Here is a 19966-nt window from a genome sequence, read left to right as displayed (position 1 = left end):
ATAATAAAAATGAAAATTAAATTTAAATCTGGAAACTGCAATGGCCAAAATGGTGATCCCTATGCTATGCAATGGATACATCAATATATGATATGCTATACTGGATGCAAAAAATAGTTTTGATATCACACACTTGGATTTCAGGAAAGCTTTTGATATTGCATATAAAAGACTGCTATAAAAATTTGAGCAGTATAGAATTAAGGGCAAGTTGCTGCTATGGATAAAGGGAGAATGAGTGGGAGAATACAGAGAGCGATAATTAATGGACACTGCTTTTTGTGGACTAATGTTATTAGTGGAAACACCCAGGGTTCGGCGTTGGACCCATTGTTGTGTTCTATATTTATCAATGGCATTGATGAAGGTATATCAGGCTTAATGTCCAAGTTTGCAGATGTTAGAAAGGTTGGCAGGGTTGTTAATGACAGTATGCTGCTGCAACAGGATCTAGAAAAGTTGGGCAGATGAGCTGAGAAGTGACAACTGAAGTTTAACATTCGCACACAAATGCGAAGTACTGCACATGGGTAGCAGTAACCCTAGGGTAACATACCAACTGTGTGGGATTACACTCAGGGTAGTGAAGAAAGACCTAGGGGTAGTTATGCTGTCAGATGTGAAGTTTTCAGAGCAGCGCAGACAAGCTGCCAGAGCAGCTCGTGGGGTCTTGTCAACGATATATAGGAACTTTGTTAGCAGGGATAAGGAGGTAATCATCCCTTTGTTTGTTTGTTGTTTGTTATCTGGTTTTAGGAGCATTAGCAACTAAGGCCATATTGCTCCGGGATATGCGGTGGTCATTCCCCGACCTTTCTGCATCCTGCGTATTTGGTGGTGACGGGCTCGAACCCCGGTCAATCAAGAAGCGTGTGCTATGCACTGCTGCTCCTTCCCACCTGGCTACGGAGGCGCCTTCATCATCCCTTTGTATAAGGCAATGGTCAGGCCACACTTTGAGTACTGAATACAGGTCTGGAGGCCTCATTTTAGGAGGAATGTACAGCTGCTGGAACGAGTTCAGAGTAGTGCAATGAGATTGGTGAGGGGAACAAAGGGGTGATCTTACCAAAAAAGGCCTTTAAGTTCTGCAAACTGCAGCATCTGGAGACTAGGCACCTGCAAGGTGATTTGATTCAGGTATATAAGGCTTTGAATGGTTTGAGCAAGCTCAATGCTGATGGGATTCTTCCTCGTGCTCAGATTACGTACTTGAGGGGCTGTTTGTTTGTTATTTGGTTTTTAGGAGCATTAGCAACTAAGGCCATATTGCTCCGGGAATATGCGGTGGTCATTCCCTTGACCTTTCCGCATCCTCCGTATTTGGTGGTGACAGGCTCGAACCCCGACTTGAGGGGCATAAATTCAAATTGGAGAAAGACAGTTGCAGAATAGGTATGCGGAAATTTGCTTTTAGCCAGCGAGTGGTTGACTGCTGGAACAAACTTCCATCTGTCACTGTGAAAGTTGATAGCTTAAATAGATTCAAAGAAGAAGTGGACAAACTTTTGGAGCAAATGGTTAGGTGAAATGGGAAGGGATTTTTTTTTTTTTTTTTTTTGGCTAATGCTGTACAAGCTTGCTTTCTCACATCACATGCCATTACTAATGCTAATATTAGAAAATAATGTATAAGGGGAAATAGAAGAAAGTAAAAAATGGGAAAAAAAAAAAGAAAAAATATTATCACGAAAGGGCCTGGTATACTGGGGTCCATGGTTAAGAAAATACAGTATAATCCAGCGAATGTCTTTAATAACACAATAAATACAATAAGATACAGTAGAAGCTTTCGAGGCTGTCGAGTCTCTTTATCAACTGTTGATAAAGGGACTCTTTATCAGGAGTTGATAAAGAGACTCGACAGCTTTGAAAGCTTCTACTGTATCTTATTGTATTTATTGTGTTATTAAATACATTCGCTGGATTATACTGTATTTTCTTAAGAAAAAATATTTATAGACGAGGGCCACTGACAAAGTGGCTCTTGTCAAGTACAAAATGAGCATAATGAATGTATATATAAGTGATAATAAAAGGGCAAAGAAATATAGAAAAAGGGTAAAGACATCAAAAGAATAAAGAAATGAAAAAAAAAGAGTAAGGAAATGAAAGAAATTATGGTGTGTGCACGCAATCCTGGTCATGCGCAGGAATTTAATAATACACTCTTTGAGTAAGCAGGGAGTTCAAAACCCTGACTGCTAAAAATACAGTTGAGCTGCCAACCTGCACTGGACCAGCATGGCAGATTATCAGTGTCCTCCCCAGGACCTATCAAATGGGCACGCTGCCCAGTGAATTTAACTGACCGCCCGGCTAAAATTTAAGCGATTCTCGCAGTAAAAGTGTGGTCTGCTCACTGCTCTTGATCAATATTAATTCGAACATACTATGTGATCAAGGTCAATGCGACAGGAGCATATAAATGTTAAATTATGCAATTAATTTTTGCTCTGGATCATTTAAGTAACATTTATAAGATTTTATAATTTTATAAAATTTTATAATATTGCGAAGTATTACACTAACCCACCCAGCTACTTCATAATGCCACGCGGCTGGCAAAATTTTCTGGGGAGAACACTGGATTATGGTCCATTTTCCTCAGCACGACTTGTTGAGGAGGTCTTCATCCTGCAGTGGATTGACGATGGCTGCATATTTAAATTTTATTTTAATATATATATATATATGATTATACATAAATGTACAAATAAAATAAAAATATATTGTCATATATCACACACACACACACACACACACACACACACACACACACACACACACACACACACACACACACACACACACACACACACACACCTGATGACATAATAATTTAGTCAACCATCAGAATTGCAAGAAAAGACAACAATAGAGCTTTTCTGATGCAAAGCACATGTCAATGCAATGTACAATTAAAAAATTAAGAATTTGAAATATAAAAGGAAATGGCCAAATTGATATAAATACAGGGAAAAAATATTGCCAAGATGTGGTTCATTGTTGATTTGACAGAGGAGCAAGGGAAATGTATGGGCAAGACAGAAAAACAGCTTACCTGACCAACAGTGTCACTAGCTCAACCCGAAACCAAAACTAAAACAAAGTGCCCTAGAAATGTCTAGAATATAAGAATAAGACAGAAGAGACCTCAAGCAGTAAAAAAAATAAATAAAAAAAAAACAATAATAATAAAAATAAAGTTAAATTCGAGATAAATACAACACAGAAGGGAAAAAGAAATAAGTACAGTACAAATTAGCAAGAAAAAGGTTGCTAAAACTTTGTAAAGGGGGGGGGGGAAATGGTAGTATAGGAAGAATAAAGTTTCTTAATACATGTTCGTATGATTAATCACTCATGAGAAATAAAAAGGAGAGTAAAGAAAATATAGAATAAATGGGATGGCTCAGGCAGTTTGGGATGCAAATCCTGTTCCTAAGAAAGGACCTTGAATGCCATTCTGAGAGTAAGATTCATGAATTTAAAGATGGTTACGAGAGAATAATGGTATAAAAAAAAATAATAATAAAGGTGGTCAAAGGTACAGAAATCTGTATTCAAGTACAAGTATTCTGCATAATACATTCAGAGGTACAGGCTTTCTATGTTGTAGGATCCCTGCAATGACTAGGCATAACACAGAATATACAAACCCAGTAAATGAGATGGGGAAAAAAAATTAATTGAACAATCTAGAAATCCAACAACATAGCCCAAAAAGGGATAATAGTAAATATAATTTGCAAAAATGAAAATGCAAGCCAGTTAAGAATTTGATTAATACAAATATAATCAGATATCACTTTTATGAGGACATTATAAATTTTAAAAAATTACCTTGAAATTCCTACAAATAGTTGCAATCCTGATAAACTGAGAAAGAATGATATGATAATGAACACTTTTGGGAATATTAGATAGCCAATGTGTAAAGTTAAGAACATCAAAATTAAAGGAGTCACATTTAATAAAAAGGTTAATAATTGTATGTCCATTATTAATATTAATGTCCAAGTCCAAATAATTGGCTTTTTGGTTACAAAATTGAGTTTTTTTCCAGTGTAAGTTCCTGGGGGATACAGATGGAAAAAAAAAAAAACAATAAGAAAATTTGGACAATTGAGCATATAAATCATTAACATATCTAAGTAGAATAATGTACAGGGGAAAAGCAAATTCAAACCAGTAAAGGTATAGATTTGGTTTTTTTTTAGGAGCATTAGCAACTAAGGCCATATTTCTCCGGGAATATGCGGTGGTCATTCCCTGACCTTTCCGCATCCTCCGTATTTGGTGGTGACGGGCTCGAACCCCAGTATAATCAAGAAGCATGTGCTACACACTGCTGCTCCTTCCCACCTGGCTACGGAGACACCTAAAGGTATAGGACACAGTGTACTAATCTAGAATTTAATTAAAGACTTAACTACTGTCAAGGGTAAAGGGAAAGGCTTTTGCTTTCATAATAAAGACTTAGAGTGGTCTCAGATAGTTTTTAAATTCTATGGGACCAATTGATGATGTTACCAACAAAAAATTCTAAATAAGAAGCATTCAGGAAAGTGATCATAGACACCACTATGCTTTTCATAACAACTGTAATATGCAAGTTAGCAGAAGAAAGTCTATGAAGCAGAAAGAAAAGTGAAGGGAAGAATTCTAACACTCAGGCAAACTGGAAGCACATTATTTAACTATGTAGATATTATCTTTCTTGTAATTATTGCATACCTTATTATTTTTTTACCTTCTTTCAGCTTTTAAATCCCTCTTTTCTTATATTTCTACTTTCCTTTCTTTACTTCCTTTAAGTTGGCATCTCCTGCACAAAAAACACCTCAACATCATACCATCCATATAGATACATAAGTTCTAACTTGCAATTACTTGTGTGTGTGTGTGTGTGTGTGTGTGTGTGTGTGTGTGTGTGTGTGTGTGTGTGTGTGTGTGTGTGTGTGTGTGTAAAAAAGTCTAAGCTCTTTATAGCAATCTCCACAACAGAATTAGAAAAAAATCTTTATGCTCATGCTCTCTTTCTCTCTCATTTGTGAAATATTCTGAAACATGAAATGTCCATATCCACTCCAGCACAGTCCCTGTATGTTTAGGCAATGGCACACATCATCAAAAATGTCTTCGCTATTATTGGATAAATCAACACAATTAATGGTGGAAGCATGAGAAGCTTCATTTGCTGAATCATTTATTCAAAATCCATTGCATTTGAAGCAATTGGTGATCAGTTTTTTGCCAACCTCATCCCATGCTGACTGTGCCAAAAGCAGGTTGATTTCACATTATTTTTTCCTTCTCAGACAGCACAATTTTGTTTAATAGCATTCTGCAATAGTTTTCCTTAAAGCCTTTGATTACAACTTTGATTCACTTGATCAAGTAAATGAAGAATGATTGTCATATTAAGTGATAGTACTTAACTACAAAATAAGCCATTCATTTGGCAATGAGGGGTGTAGTTATCCACAAACAGCAAAATTTTTCTATTCCCCCTGCTCATTTTTCAATCTAAGCCACTGATCTATCCTTCATAGATTTTTGTGGTATCCAAGACTTTTGATTAGTTCAATACATAGTCAGCATAGTCTTCAAACCTTAAAACATAGTCTTCAAACCTTAATACAATGCGAGTAGGCGTAATCTACAGACCAGGTGATTGTGAAGACTATGACAAAAGCCTCTACATGCAAATGGAATGGGCAAGTAAGCGTCAATGCCTTATTATGGGTGATTTCAATTTGCCTCTAATTGATTGGAGTAAATGGGAAGGAAACTCGACATGGGGAACAAAATTTTTAAATCAACTAGATGACTGTTATTTGTATCAACATGTCAGGGAAAGTACTAGAGAAAAGAATATCCTAGACCTCATCATCACACATGAATCAGATGACATAACAGGGCTGACAGTAGAGGAACCAGCAGCAGGAAGTGACCACGGAGTTCTACGGTGGATGATGACGAGAGAGGTAGCAGAAGTAAAAGGCAAAGGAATGGGTTTTAATTCCAGAAAAGGAAATTACGATGCCTTAAGGTACTACATGGCCTCTATTAACTGGGTAGATATCGCGCAGAGAATGAATACAATTGAACTGTGGTACGCTTTTAAAACATTAATCACAGATGCCTTGAATGCGTATATACCATTAAAAAAATACTCCACGAGAAGGGTTCCAAGTTGGATGAATAGTGAAGTTGCCACATTACTTGAGCAGAAAAAGGTGGCATGGAAACGTTACAGAGCAATAAAAAGTACTGAAGCCTATAACAGCTACAAGGTGATGTGTAATAGAGCCACAGAAAAGGTTCGACAGGCAAAGGCAGTTTATGAGAAATCACTAGCAAACAGAGCAAAGAGGGGGGGATAAAGAATTCTTCACATATATAAATGCCAAGAAGAGCAGGACAAACCAGATCGGACCTTTACGTAAGGGAAAGGGGATAGTAATAAATACACCAGCTGCCGTTGCAGATGAACTCAACAGTTATTTTGCATCGATATTTACAAATGAAAAGCCTTTTGTGGCAATGGGAAATTGTGGGAGCGAAGTTAAAAAATATGTAATTAATGATATTGAAATTTCGCAAGATTATTTAATGAAAAAACTTTCAAGCCTACAGACTAGTAAGGCTCCTGGAGTTGATGGAATATACCCTATAATCTTGAGAGAGGCGGCAAGCGAGTGCATTGAACCACTGAGGCTGGTTATGCGAGCATCACTAGACTCTGGGGAGATTCCCTTGGATTGGAAAAGTGCAAATGTATCTCCCATACATAAGGGTGGCTCTAAAAGTGAAGTGGGAAATTATCGACCTGTCAGTCTGACTTCAGTAGTAGGGAAAATCATGGAGGCATTGATCGAGGGTGGAATTCAGGATCATTTGGATCGAATTGAAATTCTCAAGGATACTCAGCATGGTTTTGTAAAGGGAAAATCATGTTTAACAAATCTGGTTCGCTATTTCGAAAGGGTCACTCACAAGCTGGATTTAGGGAATAATTTCGACATTGTTTATTTAGATTTCAGCAAAGCTTTTGACTCAGTCCCACATGAGCGGTTGCTTTATAAGCTGGAACAGGTTGGAATCACTGGGAAAATCCTTAGATGGATAGAAGGATGGCTTCAGGGCAGGAGGCAGAGGGTTGTGATAAATGGCTATTCCTCAGATTGGGTTGATGTAAGAAGTGGGGTTCCCCAAGGATCAGTATTAGGACCACTGTTGTTTTTAATTTTCATAAACGACATTGATGAAGGGATAGAGGGCGTGATGTCTAAATTTGCAGATGATGTTAAAATTGGTAGAGTAGTTAATGATCACTGTCAAGCTGAGCTTCTTCAGAGAGACCTAGATAGACTTCAAGAATGGTCAGAAAAATGGCAGCTGTGCTTTAATCCAACAAAGTGTAAGGTATTACACCTGGGAAACAGTAATCCCAAAATAACTTATTCACTTGGTGGAGTTCAACTAAACCCAGTACTGGAGGAAAGGGACTTGGGTGTTACGATACGGTCAGACATGAAATTCTCTGAGCATTGTAAACAGGTTGCAAGGAAGGCCCATTGTGTCCTATCGATGATCTATCGAACTTTTGCAAGTAGAGATAGGGACGTGATAATCCCATTATATAAGGCTTATGTTAGACCACACTTGGAATACTGTGTTCAAGTATGGAGACCGCACCTAAAGAAAGACATCGAGCTTCTTGAAAGGGTGCAAAGAAGGGTAACTCGCCTGGTGAGATCGGCAAAAGGGCGTCCTTATGAAGAAAGACTTTGAATATGTGGGTTGCAGAGTTTGGAAACTAGACACCTTAGAGGAGATTTGATTGAGGTGTTTAAGGCTCTGAGAGGCATCAGTAAAATGAATGAGGACAAAATTTTCAAGATTATAAATGATGCTAGAACTAGGGGACATAAATTCAAGTTACGCGGGGAAATGTTTAGATTGGACTGCAGGAAGTTTTATTTTAGCCAGCGAGTTATAAATTACTGGAATAAGTTGCCTTCATGGGTGGTAGAGGCCGACAGTTTGGGGAAAGTCAAAGGTCATCTGGATAGTACTTTCGGGTAAGGGAAGCGCATATGATGATAGGATTAATTTCCTTTTTATTTAATTTTTAATTTCATTTTATTATTTTTATTTATTTATTAATTATTATTATTTATTTATTTATTTAATTTTTGTTTTTATCATTGTTTTGTTCGGATTTTTTTTTTTTTTTTTTTTTGGCTGGTGCAGCATAAGCCATAGGCTTTCTTGCACCATACGGCCGTTACTAATACTAATACATCAGAGTTTCTGACATTCCCAACAATTAAGAGAGGATGTTACTCAGTGTCAGACATGTTTACCTTTAAATGAAAGTGTTTTATCCAACAGCAACTTAAAGGCATTGAAGATGTCATTCTGGTCATGTCAACAAATCATTTTTTAAACTGTCCTCCTCCTATTCCTTTGTAGTGTCGGTGTTGACAGTTGCACTTTTACTACACACTCCCTTTGATAGAGAGCCCATTATGAGTCTTAAATTTCTGGAACCATCCACCAAAATACTTCAGTATTCATCCGACGTGCAAACGATTCGGCCTCTGTTTTTATAAAAGATTTTTGTTCACAGGAACTCTTGTGGCATGCATCATCATTAGTCATTCCAAAAGTTACCTTTTCAAGATCCAGATATTGCCTTTCGTGATCTTATACTACCTGATGTGGAAGATTTCCCTAAGATTTCAATCTTTTTGATTTTTCAGAATGGTGATCAGTGTACCTCTTAGGGATTTGGTCCTAAAATGCATGCCATTACCTACAGTCTGTAAAATCTTAATATTGCCTGCAATTTGCAAAGCTACCTACTTTGTGGGAGCCATATCAATAAACATACAATCTATACATACTACATAATGAAATGAACTTCTAGTTGAAGTTAATTTCATTATTCTAACAAACAAGAGAAACTGTCAACGTGCATGGAAAATCATGTGATTTCTCAGTCAGCCTGCAAGCTAGTCATTACCTTCAATATCCTTTCATTTTGAAACATGAATATTGTAATGAAAAAATAAAAAAAAACAAGGTACAGTATTGGAAATTCCTGTTTGTTATGCAGAATTTGTTTGTCTTTCAAGGTTGCTATAACAAATGTAAAATAGCATTAGGTTTATGGGAAGGTGGGACCTACAACACTGGGCATAATAATATGCTGGAAGAGAATTGCTGTAATGAGTTTTGACTTCATATATAAATATAAATTCTTATATATAAATGTATGAATATTAAATTTAGGACCTAAAGGCAGTTTTCCATATTTGCAATCAAATACAGGCAATCATCGTATAACATAGTGCTTCTACAACATGGTTTTACTCTAACATGACTGATAAATTGCAGTAATCCTTGCACAACACGGTACTTATATAAGGCAATTTCGCTCTAACACGGTTAGAGAATTTCAGCAAACCTTCCATAAAATGGTATTGAGTTTTTGTGTGGGGAAAACTTTGCTATGTTGGATGTAATTTTTCAACATTTCCATTCTTTTTTTTTGTGCATAGCCACTGGGCTATGCACAAAAAAAAGGGAAATCCCCATATTTTATTTTTTTGGGAAATCCCTGAGTCAGTACATTCAGGAAATATGATAGAACCGACATAAAATGGAATCAGTGCAATAGCAGAACTTGCTAAGTCAGTAGAAGGGAAAGGTTTTGAGGATATGACTACTGAAGACTTTGTGCTATTGAATTTCTGCTTCTTTGAGACTATAAAAAATTGACTTCGAAGTGTGCAGTTCATGACTTTTAAGGTTTTTGTAAGATCATTTTGACTTTTATCTGATCGTTTATAAATTTTGCCAGGTATGTATTACTAAACTTTGTTCTTAAGAACTGTATTGGAATAATTTCTTTCTTGTGAATTAAATTCCAGCCCTAAATTATGCCTAAGAAAAGTAAAAAGAACACCATTCAAAACATATATTTTTCAATTGTTGGACTGTACTGGAATCATAGCTTTATTGCTCAAAGAATTAAACATTAAATGTGTCCTGAAAAATGTATGGCCAGAATCAGTTCATTCAAAAAATATGGTCGAACTGCCATAAAATGGAATCGGTGCAATAGCAGAACTTGCTAAATCAGTAGGAGGGAAAGGTTTTGATGATATGACTACTAAAGGCTTTCAAGAATTACTGGTAGAAAAAGAAGCTGACAAAGTGGATTTGGTGGAAATCAATAGGAGGTAAATCAAATCAATTCAGAGGATGATAGCACAGATAAATTCTGAAGTTCCAAATTTTACACTAAAAAGCATACGGGAAGGCATAAACTTAGAGGAGCAATCGGAATCTTATTTTTTGAATGCAGATCCTTCAAAGTGACCTCCGGCCTCAGTAGCCAAGTGGTCAGGAGTGGGAGTGCAATAGGATACACTGAGTAGACCGGGATTCGAGCCCTGGACTGCTAAATACGGCCGATCTGCCAACCCACACTGGACCAGATTATGGTCCATTTCCCTCAGCATGAATTGTTGAGAAGACTGCAGCGGATTGATAATGGCTGCAGTTTACCTTTTTTTTTTTTTACCTTCGACTGAAAGGAGGACAAAGTTCAAAAGGGAGCTTCAAAAATACACTACCGTTATATTTACAAACCATACCATTCCATATCATATGAAATTTACCAAGATCTATCAGAATAAATACAGAATTTTTTATACAGAATAAAGTTCAGAAGGTGAAAATATTCTGCAAGAGAGAAAACGTTCTCGTTCGAGTGTGTTTAGCAGCAAAGAGGAAGAAAATTAAATGAACGCACATTATCTGACATATATGTATTACAGTTTTTAAGACATCTGTTCAGTTATTACTATTTTTAATAAAAATTAAGTTTCTGATAGTTATAAAAAAAAAAAAGTGTATGCACGATATTTTATAGGAACCTAACTACCATGTTATACGATATGGGTTCCCTGTATATGTAATATGTATATTAAATGTCACAATTCAATTCCAGCAGTCATTTCCCCCCATGTTCATATGGTGGATCATGTCTATATTGTCTATGTTCATATGATACATCAATGTTGAAAGCAGCTCAGTCTGCTTTGAACATTGAAGTATCACATGAACATAGACAATATAGACATGTGTAGTAATTGAAATGTTGTCTGATGCCTTGTAGCCATGCCTGAGAGAGATGAGACAGTGGTGATCAGTTTTATTTTCTTTTCTTTGGTTTTCTATTTAAATTGCATTTATTTGCTATTACTTCTCCACTCAAAGGAGTATAGGTACAGCCTATACTCCTTTGATCAGTACAGCCATTCAAGCCTTCCTTACTTTAATCATACAGTAATCTGTTTTAGGAAGATGGATTATTTTTTTTTTTTTTAATTTTGCTGCTATTTATCATGTTAAATAGGCTAGCAGAACCATATCGTGAGGATCCTAAACATCATCCATGTAAAAATTTCCATGGTTTTCCATTTTTAAATTAAATTTGACAAAAATCTATCTTACTTTTAAATATTTGTTATAACATTGGATTTTGGAGATATATAAATTCTCTGAGATCACATTATACTGTTTAGTTGGGTTGTTTGTCTAATTTTTCCCTATCTTCCGTCTCCCCCCTCACTGGAATTATTACATATTTTAGCTGATATCTGGTAATTCTTCAATGGTATAGTAAAACTCCCAGGAAAGGATCATAACTATGGATTGAATAATACAATAATCAGTTTCACAAGCAGAGAATATATATATATATATATATATATATATATATATATATATATATATATATATATATATATTATTTTAAATATTTTAACTCTTACTAATTACCTATTGATCTACCCTGAGTGATCTGGATTTCAAAATGCATAGCCCAACAGTCTTTACAGAATGGATGACCACAGGTCAAACTACGATAGAAGTCACCTGAGAAGTGTTGGAGACATATAGAACATTGAACACACCTGCTTGTACGAGCAACCTGCATGAGTAGAAAAATGTAATTATCATATGTTTGAAATGAAATTGTGGTCAACAAGATTCACATAATTCCAAAGCTACTAATTTTCAAATTTCACACAATTTTACTCTGCCTGCTGCTTACCTATCATTAATTTTTGACACTGCATATCAAAACAGTTACACCTTAATTTAAATGAATAGTACAATTTTAATTATTTGAAAGAAAAAAAAAAAAAAAATGAAATGCAAGAAAGTATAGAGAAAACAAAAGGAAAGTGGGAGGACTTTTTTTTGAAAACTAGAATGAAAATATTCCTTCATATATTCTATGAACATTGCTACATACATTGTTTTACATTTCATTTGTTTTTTGAAAGATGTTATATAAATTCTGCCAACACAAACACAGAGAACCAAAGTTCTTTAAATCCATTTGTCTATCTTACCATGGGCACGACATTGCTGAAAGTATGTTTTTAGCTTTTACCATTTTGAAATTAAAAATGAATAGATATTTTGTATGTCTACTTTAACTTTTGGCAGTTAAAAGCAAAGTACACATTGAGAAGAATGCAACTACACTATATTTTTAATCAGTTCAGAAAACTGTTACTAGTAAAAGAGTATAAATATTCAAATGTGCTATTGTCCCCATACACTTCCAAGTTTACACACATGGGCAAATTAATCAATATATACAAAACCTAACAATTATCAATAACTATCCAGATTTTCACCACTTCCCAGAGAGCTATTTGGGTACTATTGGCACCATCACTGGTAAGCAACCAGACATAGTAATAAGGGCTCCTAGAGAACATGAACAACCAGCTCTTATATCATGGGCTTGGTAAACCCTTGATATCTAAACTTCATGGGGTGGGGTGGGGAGGAGAACTGTGTGTGTGTGCATGAGAGAGAGAAAGAGGAAAGAGAGAGAGAGAGAGAAAAAAGAGAGAGAGAGAGAGCTAAAAGTAAAAATTACATGAAGTAAAAGCAATAAAATGAATAGGGGGAAAGCCTCCTAAACATTATATAGCCTAATGATTGGGAAACAGAAAAAACACAAAAGTTGAAAAAAAAAAAAAAAAAAGAAAAAGAAAATAAATTAATAAACTGAATTACTTAGGAACTCCAAGCTCATATCAACCATCCCTAAGAGGGCCTTGGAGTGAGAAGTTAAATATTCTAACTGTAAATTAAAATATAAAAAAAAAAAAAAAAAACACCTAATTAATATTCAAATTATAATATGAAACCAAAAGTGCTACATCATGCAATTTAAAAACAATCATGATGTAGGACAGAAAGAAACTATATCTGATCTGCTCACTCCTGACAGTTAATCTATGACACCAGCACTATCTGATTACACCAACTCTACCTATAACGTCATGCCATAGATTGTAATGTATGTATGTAAACCCCAAACACGAGAGGTGTTCGAACCTATAATACTTAGTACCGTGCTTGGGTTGGTGGTTGAGAAGACGAAAGAAGATATTTGTTGACATTGGACTTGAACTTCTGTAGACTGTAATTTTCAGGAAATACGTATGAAGGAAGATTGTTCCAGAAAGCAGCAGTTGAATGAATAAACGAGGAAGATGAAAAGTTGGTTCTGAGTTTGAAGTTGGACAGTAAATGGATGTTGGCAGAGCATGTTCGGACTGTTTTGAAAGAGAGAACAGGAATTATAGAAGCTAATTCAAAAGAACAGTGCCCATGGAAGTATCTGTAGAAGAGGCATGCAGCAGAAACAGTACATCTATGAAACAGCGAGTGCAGAGACTCTGTTAGAGATGAGTCATTAATTAACCTAACTGCCCTCTTTTGAATGGAATCAAGAAGCCTGAAAGAGGTTTTGGGGGCACCACCCCAGATGTGGGAACAATATTCCATGGCAGGGCAGATTTGAGATTTATACAGAGTGAGCAGCTGTGTGGAAGAAAAGTAACGACGAGAGCGAAAGAGAAAACCAAGTTTTTTAGATGCAGAAGAAGCAATATTTGTAACGTGTTCGTGCCAAGAGAGATTAGAAGTCAGGGTAATCCCCAAAAGAGATATATCATTTTGCCTAGAAATCAGTGTCACTAAAGATAAGCATAGGAGCAGAAGAATACTTTTTGCAAGATATAAGACAAGACTGAGTTTTAGAAGGGTTGAAATCAACTAAGTTGTCTTTGCCCCACTGGAGAATTACCTGAAGATCAGCATTTAAGGAATTCGTAGCAGATTTTCGAGAAGTTGAAGCTGATTGTGCAGGACAAGGTTTCTCAAAATGGAAAGTGGAATGCAATGTGCTATCATCGGAAAAACTATGGATAGGATTTCCAGTTAATGGAAGAAGGTCATTAATATACAAGAGGAAAAGAGTGGAGGAAAGAACTGAAACTTGGGGGACACCGGCATTAGTGGAGAAGTTAGAAGACAGAGATCCATCTACCATCACCCTCAGTGAGCGATCAGAGAGAAAACTGGATAACCAATTACTAAAAACAGTTGTCAAAACCATAAGATGGAAGCTTGTTTAGAAGACCTTTATGCCAAACACGATCAAAAGCCTTTGAGATGTCAAGAGCAACTACTTGTGTTTCACCGACCCTTTCCATTAAATTAGTCCATAAATGGGTAACATAAGCCAGAATATCACCAGTGGATCGACACTGACGGAATCCATACTGGCGATCGTTGATCAGACGGAAGGTTTCTAGGTAGTTTAAAATTTGGCGGTTAATTGATTTCTCCATTACTTTAGAAAGAGAAGTAATTGCAATGGGACGATAATTGGATGGGAGGGATTTGTCACCTTTTTTAGGAACTGGCTGGATATGAGCAAATTTCCAAGCAGAAGGAAAAACATCTTTGGAATAAGAAAGTGAAAAAAGGCGGCAAAGAATAGGAGTAAGTTCAGGAGCACAGGTTTTGAGAACAAGTGGAGAAATACCTTCGGAAATGGAGCTTTCTTAGCATCAAGATTCGTCAAAATCCTTCTGACATCCTTTTGACGGAAGACCACAGGAGGCACTGAATGGAGCCTGTTGGGAATAGTGGGAGGTGTTTTACCAAGATCGTTAATGCATGAGTTGAAAGAAAAATGGGATGCTAGCAGGTCAGCTTTATCCTTGGCTGAAGTGACAACGGAACCATCTGGTTTGGACAGAGGTGGGAGCAGAGATGGGCAAAAGTTGCGGCCAATAGCTTTGGCAAGAGACCAGAATGCTCGGCTACCATTAGGGCAAGAAGCAAGTTTTCTACTTGTAGCCTGTTCAAACTCATGTTTGGACTGGTTAATAACTGCTTTATAATTGTTGCGAGCTTTGGTGTAGGCAGAAAATGAAACTGAAGAATTAGAAACAAGCCAATTACGATATGCAACATTCTTCTCTCGAACAGCCTTAGCACATTTATTGGAAAACCAAGGTTTAGATAAAGGACGGGATTTTAAAGTGGAGTGTGGTATAAAGGATTCCATTCCTACAAGAATAATTTCACTGACACAATCTGAACAAATGTTGACATCAAAACTTTTGAAAAAGTAATCCGACCAAGGAAAAGAAGTCTCGCAGGTCATCCCATTTTGCATTCTTTTAATGCCAAACAACACGAGGTTGGGAATAGTCATGAGATAAAGGTTCCATTGGAGAAGAGACAATCACCAAGTTGTGATCTGAAGTGCCTAAAGGACCTCTCACTTTGACCGTGTACTTAGAAGGGTTGTTTGTGAGAAAAAGATCCAGCGTATTGGCTGTATGATTAGGACTGTCCGGTATTCTTGTAGGTAATGAACAATCTGTGCAAGATCATTAGTAACTGCAAAAGCCTCAGCATCTCAACCAGCTGGGTCGGTGTGACTAGAAAACAGAAGCCAGCTGGAGTTGTGAACATTAAAATCACCAAGGAAAATTACCTCACTGTTAGGAAAGTTGGACTGGAGAAAGTCAAGTTGCAAAGAGAGGAAGTCAAAGAGCTCCATGTGATTAATGGAGTTGGGAGAACAGTAGAGACAACAGATGAATTTGACACAATGAGGTAGAGAGATTTTAAGCCAGAGAAGATCAAAGAGAGGAGATTCCAAACTGCCAAGTTTCTGACAGGGAATACCAGAATGGACATATACACAAGTACCACCTTTGAGGCAAAAAGAATCATACAGCAAATAATTTGGGCATCTGAGATGAGCAGTAGTTGAATCAACCGATAACTGAGATTCTGTCAGAAAAAGTACATGGGATTTGGCAGACTGCAAGTGGAAATGGACATCGTTGAGATTAGAACTGAGACCATGTATATTTGTGAAATGAATTAAGAAGTGCTTGGGAGGTTTACATCTTTTCACAGATAAGCTTGCTCTATTAGTTTGACAATTCGTGGTGTAATTCAACAGTAAGAAAAAGTGGGTGGGACATGCTGTATGAAGTTATGAAATTTTTGGATATGGCATACACATGGTAAGAATATACCCAGATCCTTGACATAACGTGGCCTCGACAATGCTCGCCGCATACACACTGCTCGGACTCCCTCCAGTCAATATCTGGCAGAGTAGAGGTAGCAAGATTATACACTAGCTGATCCAGAAGCCTCCTAGAGAGTTACCAATAGGTTCGGTACAGTGTACTAACTAGCAGCCGGCCTGCGAACACTGTTTTAGAGCTGTACCCTCGAAATGTAAGGAATATTGGATCTCACCACGATGTTCATCATAACCTCAAAAGTCATCAATCATACTGCATGATGGAAGAGATGGGGAAGGGTTGACCGGAACTTAGCTCTAGAGACTAAACATGGGTTCCACCACTTCAAGCCTCCAACCAATAAGCAAAGTGGTGGTATTGCACCAGTTGATGAGAGTCATCTACCACCTAGTAGTGCCTGGTAACATAGAGGGGCAGCATTCCTCCATGTGGTGTGGGCGGCTTACGTTGGTTCACACCTGGATGGTCACCCGCCATGTACTTGTGCATGGAGGTTATACACATTATTACATTTAGTAATGCCACATTATTACATTTTCTCATGTAGGGTATATTTCCCATGGAAGCCTCCTTCCTCTATTTATAGGACATTAGCATTAGTAGAGGAATATGGTGCAAGAGAGCAAGCTTTAATAGCATCAGCCAAAAAAAAAATAAAAATAATAAAAACCTTCTCATTTCACCCACTTTTCACTCTAAATGTTTGTCTAGTTCTGCCTTGAACTTTTTTAAGTTGCTAACCTCCACTGCAACAGATGGAAGTTTGTTCCATCTATCAACTACCCACTGGATAAAGGCGAATTTCTGCACGTCTATTCTACAATTGTCTTTCTCAATTTGAATTTATCTCCCCTTAAGTAAGTAATCCGAGCAAAAGGAAGAATCCCATTAGCATTGAGCTTGCTCAATCCATTCAAGGCCTTATACAACTCAATTAGATCACCTCGCAGGTGCCTAGGCTCCAGAAGCTGCAACTTGCAGAACTTAAGTCTTCCTGGTAACACCAACCCTTTGTTCCACTCACCAATCTTGTTGCCCTTCTCTGTACTTGTTCCAGCAGCTCTACATCTTTCCTAAAATGAGGCCTCCAGACCTGTATACTACTGAAGGTGTGGTCTGACCATTGCCTTATACAAGGGAACAATCACCCCCCCCTTATTCCTGCTAGCAAAATTACTGTACATCATTGACAAGACACCAAGAGCTACCCTTGCAGCCTTTTTGCACTGCTCAGAAAACTTCATATCTGATTGCACAATCAACCCCAGGTCCTTTTTATTCTCCAACTACCCTGAGTGTAACACCACCCAGTTAATATGCTACTCTGGGGTTACTGCTACCCATATTACTGCTACCCCTGTTGAGGTCCAATGTTGCCCACACTCTGCCCCATGGAGGCAGACCAGGTACCCACTAGTTTAATTTGGTACTCTGGCAGGTCCTGCCACCTAGTTTCCTGAGATTTCAGTGGCTAGGACCTAAAAATAAAAAATTAAATAATTTTTTTTAAAAATGCAGCATGGGAAGATTGCGCTGGGATTGGAAAGGCCAAAATGGTGGGACAATGGTGCAATTTCGATATGGTTATTTTTGGTGTATGAGGCATTAGCTTGCATACAGATAGTGGGGGTGGGGAGAATGAAGATTGGGGGATACGTCAGAAGAATGAGGTCGATAGGGAAGGTGACCCTAGATTGTTATCAGTGGGGCATGTCCATACTCCACCAGAGGGAAGAATGGGGTGTGGTGAAGAGACAGCAGGGCCATCCCCTCCCCCAGCTGGGGTGGGAGAGGAAAGGGCCAGGCAAGGGAGCTGGCAGAGGTCGCCAATATGGAGTGTGCTGCTTAGCAGCATGATCAGTCTGCAAGTCTAAGATAGGTGTCACAATAATGGTGTTCAGTGATCCAGTCCGAGAGGTTCTACCAGGGGCAAAGTCACTTCTGCCACTGGTCCATATATCTGGATGGTCGAATGGTGTCACTCATGGGATCTTGATCCCATTCGGTTGAATCAATCATGTTTCATCTGTTTCAGTTGTCACGTCCATGGGTCATTCCTAATTCCCATCCAGTAGTCATGTTCCCATCCAGTAGTCATGTTCGTGGTTGTTTATCTGTTGCAATTGTCACATCCAGAGGTCGTTCCTGGGGTGAGACCAAATACACTAATAGTTGTCAGTGTAGGGTGGTGTCACTCATGTTAGTCATGGTTTTCTATCCCTTCCGATAGTCACGTCGAGTTGCTGGGATTCCAGCATTAGGTCTGGGGGAAGTTGCGATATTGCTCTTAGTCGAGAGAACAGCTTGTGCGCAAAGTGCAAGAGTGCTCTGTAATGCTCCTCCTCCTGTAGAATAAGGTGCTCCTGATCTTTTGGGTTGAAGCATATTTTAGTTATAAGATGGCATCTTATATCCTCAAAGAGGGGACAATCATGCATTAGTGTGACCATGTATAGTTATCGCCACAATAGCATAATGGAGATTCCTTGATGGCGAACTCCAACAATTTGGCACTGAAGGAGCTGTGCCCCATTAGTAGGAAGGTGGTGTAGAGCCATGGTGAAAACCAGGCCAGCTGTTGGGGTAGACTTGGGTAACATCTGGGATAAATTTCTGAGTTATGGCACCTTTGGTTGATTCTGCCCATCGGGACTCCCAGGTTTGCTGGAGGCGGTTGATATGCCGTTTCTTTTCTGTGTTGCTATTTTTGGTCAGGTTGGTGGTGAAGCCAATACAAGTTACACTTTTTCCTCTTGATAGTTGGTAAAGCAAGCCACAATGGACGATTTCCAAATCCAAGGGTATGGATTCCACCAGGGCCTGCAGCATGTGTGAGCTGACCATGCAGCATGCTCTGGAGATGATGAGCAAGATCCTAAGCTGGATCGTCTCTAATTTTCTTTTGTTTACGGCTGTAATTGCTTTTATACCATATGTTTGTGTGCCTTATCCTCATATTTATTTAAACATAGCTTTATGGCCTTTCAATCTGTTGTATAGACAACCCTTTAAAATTATTTAAAATTCTTCAGACAACTGAATAGGAATACAACAAAGAGGATATCACATCAAATGATATCAACCACATTTCATGGGGGAGCACACATTAGCAACCCTGTACCATACTTCTGTGGGAAAGGGCAGCTGAACTTGTTCATGATACAACTCCTTGGTGCTGATATTCACAAGATTTCTTATCTGCTGAGCTACTGGACCAAATTGTTTTCCTTCCAAGAGAGGAAAAATTACCTCCCTATCCTATTTGTAGTTGGAATGGTCTTATGTATGATATTGTGGGAATCACTCAGAATTTTTCAATTTTTTTTTTTTTTTTTTTTTTTTTGTTGAATACCTTATCACCCAATATTAAGTTCACAATGAAGTTGGAAGGAGATAATTGTCATCTTTCCTCAGGGTGAGGCATGAAAACATTTCTATTTTGCAGTATCAGTTGAATAAATCGACATAACTGTAACATTAAAAATAAT

At 37.7% G+C, this 19966-nt stretch overlaps 1 protein-coding gene across 1 annotated transcript in view; it reads right to left on the bottom strand.

Annotated features, from left to right (window-relative positions):
- ari-2 (E3 ubiquitin-protein ligase ari-2) overlaps positions 1-19966 on the bottom strand; it is a 301405-nt gene that overhangs the window by 220506 nt on the left and 60933 nt on the right. The window contains exon 4 of the mRNA XM_090388043.1: positions 11869-12019. Coding sequence (XP_090244169.1) covers positions 11869-12019 — 151 coding nt within the window. The remainder of the gene's footprint in view (positions 1-11868; positions 12020-19966) is intronic.

This window comes from Mastigoproctus giganteus, chromosome 13 (assembly GCF_048544385.1).
Source record: "Mastigoproctus giganteus isolate SK-2022 chromosome 13, ASM4854438v1, whole genome shotgun sequence".
Lineage (NCBI taxonomy): Eukaryota > Metazoa > Arthropoda > Arachnida > Uropygi > Thelyphonidae > Mastigoproctus > Mastigoproctus giganteus.
Note: the sequence above shows the minus strand (reverse complement) of the source record. Positions and strands in the feature narration are given on the sequence as shown.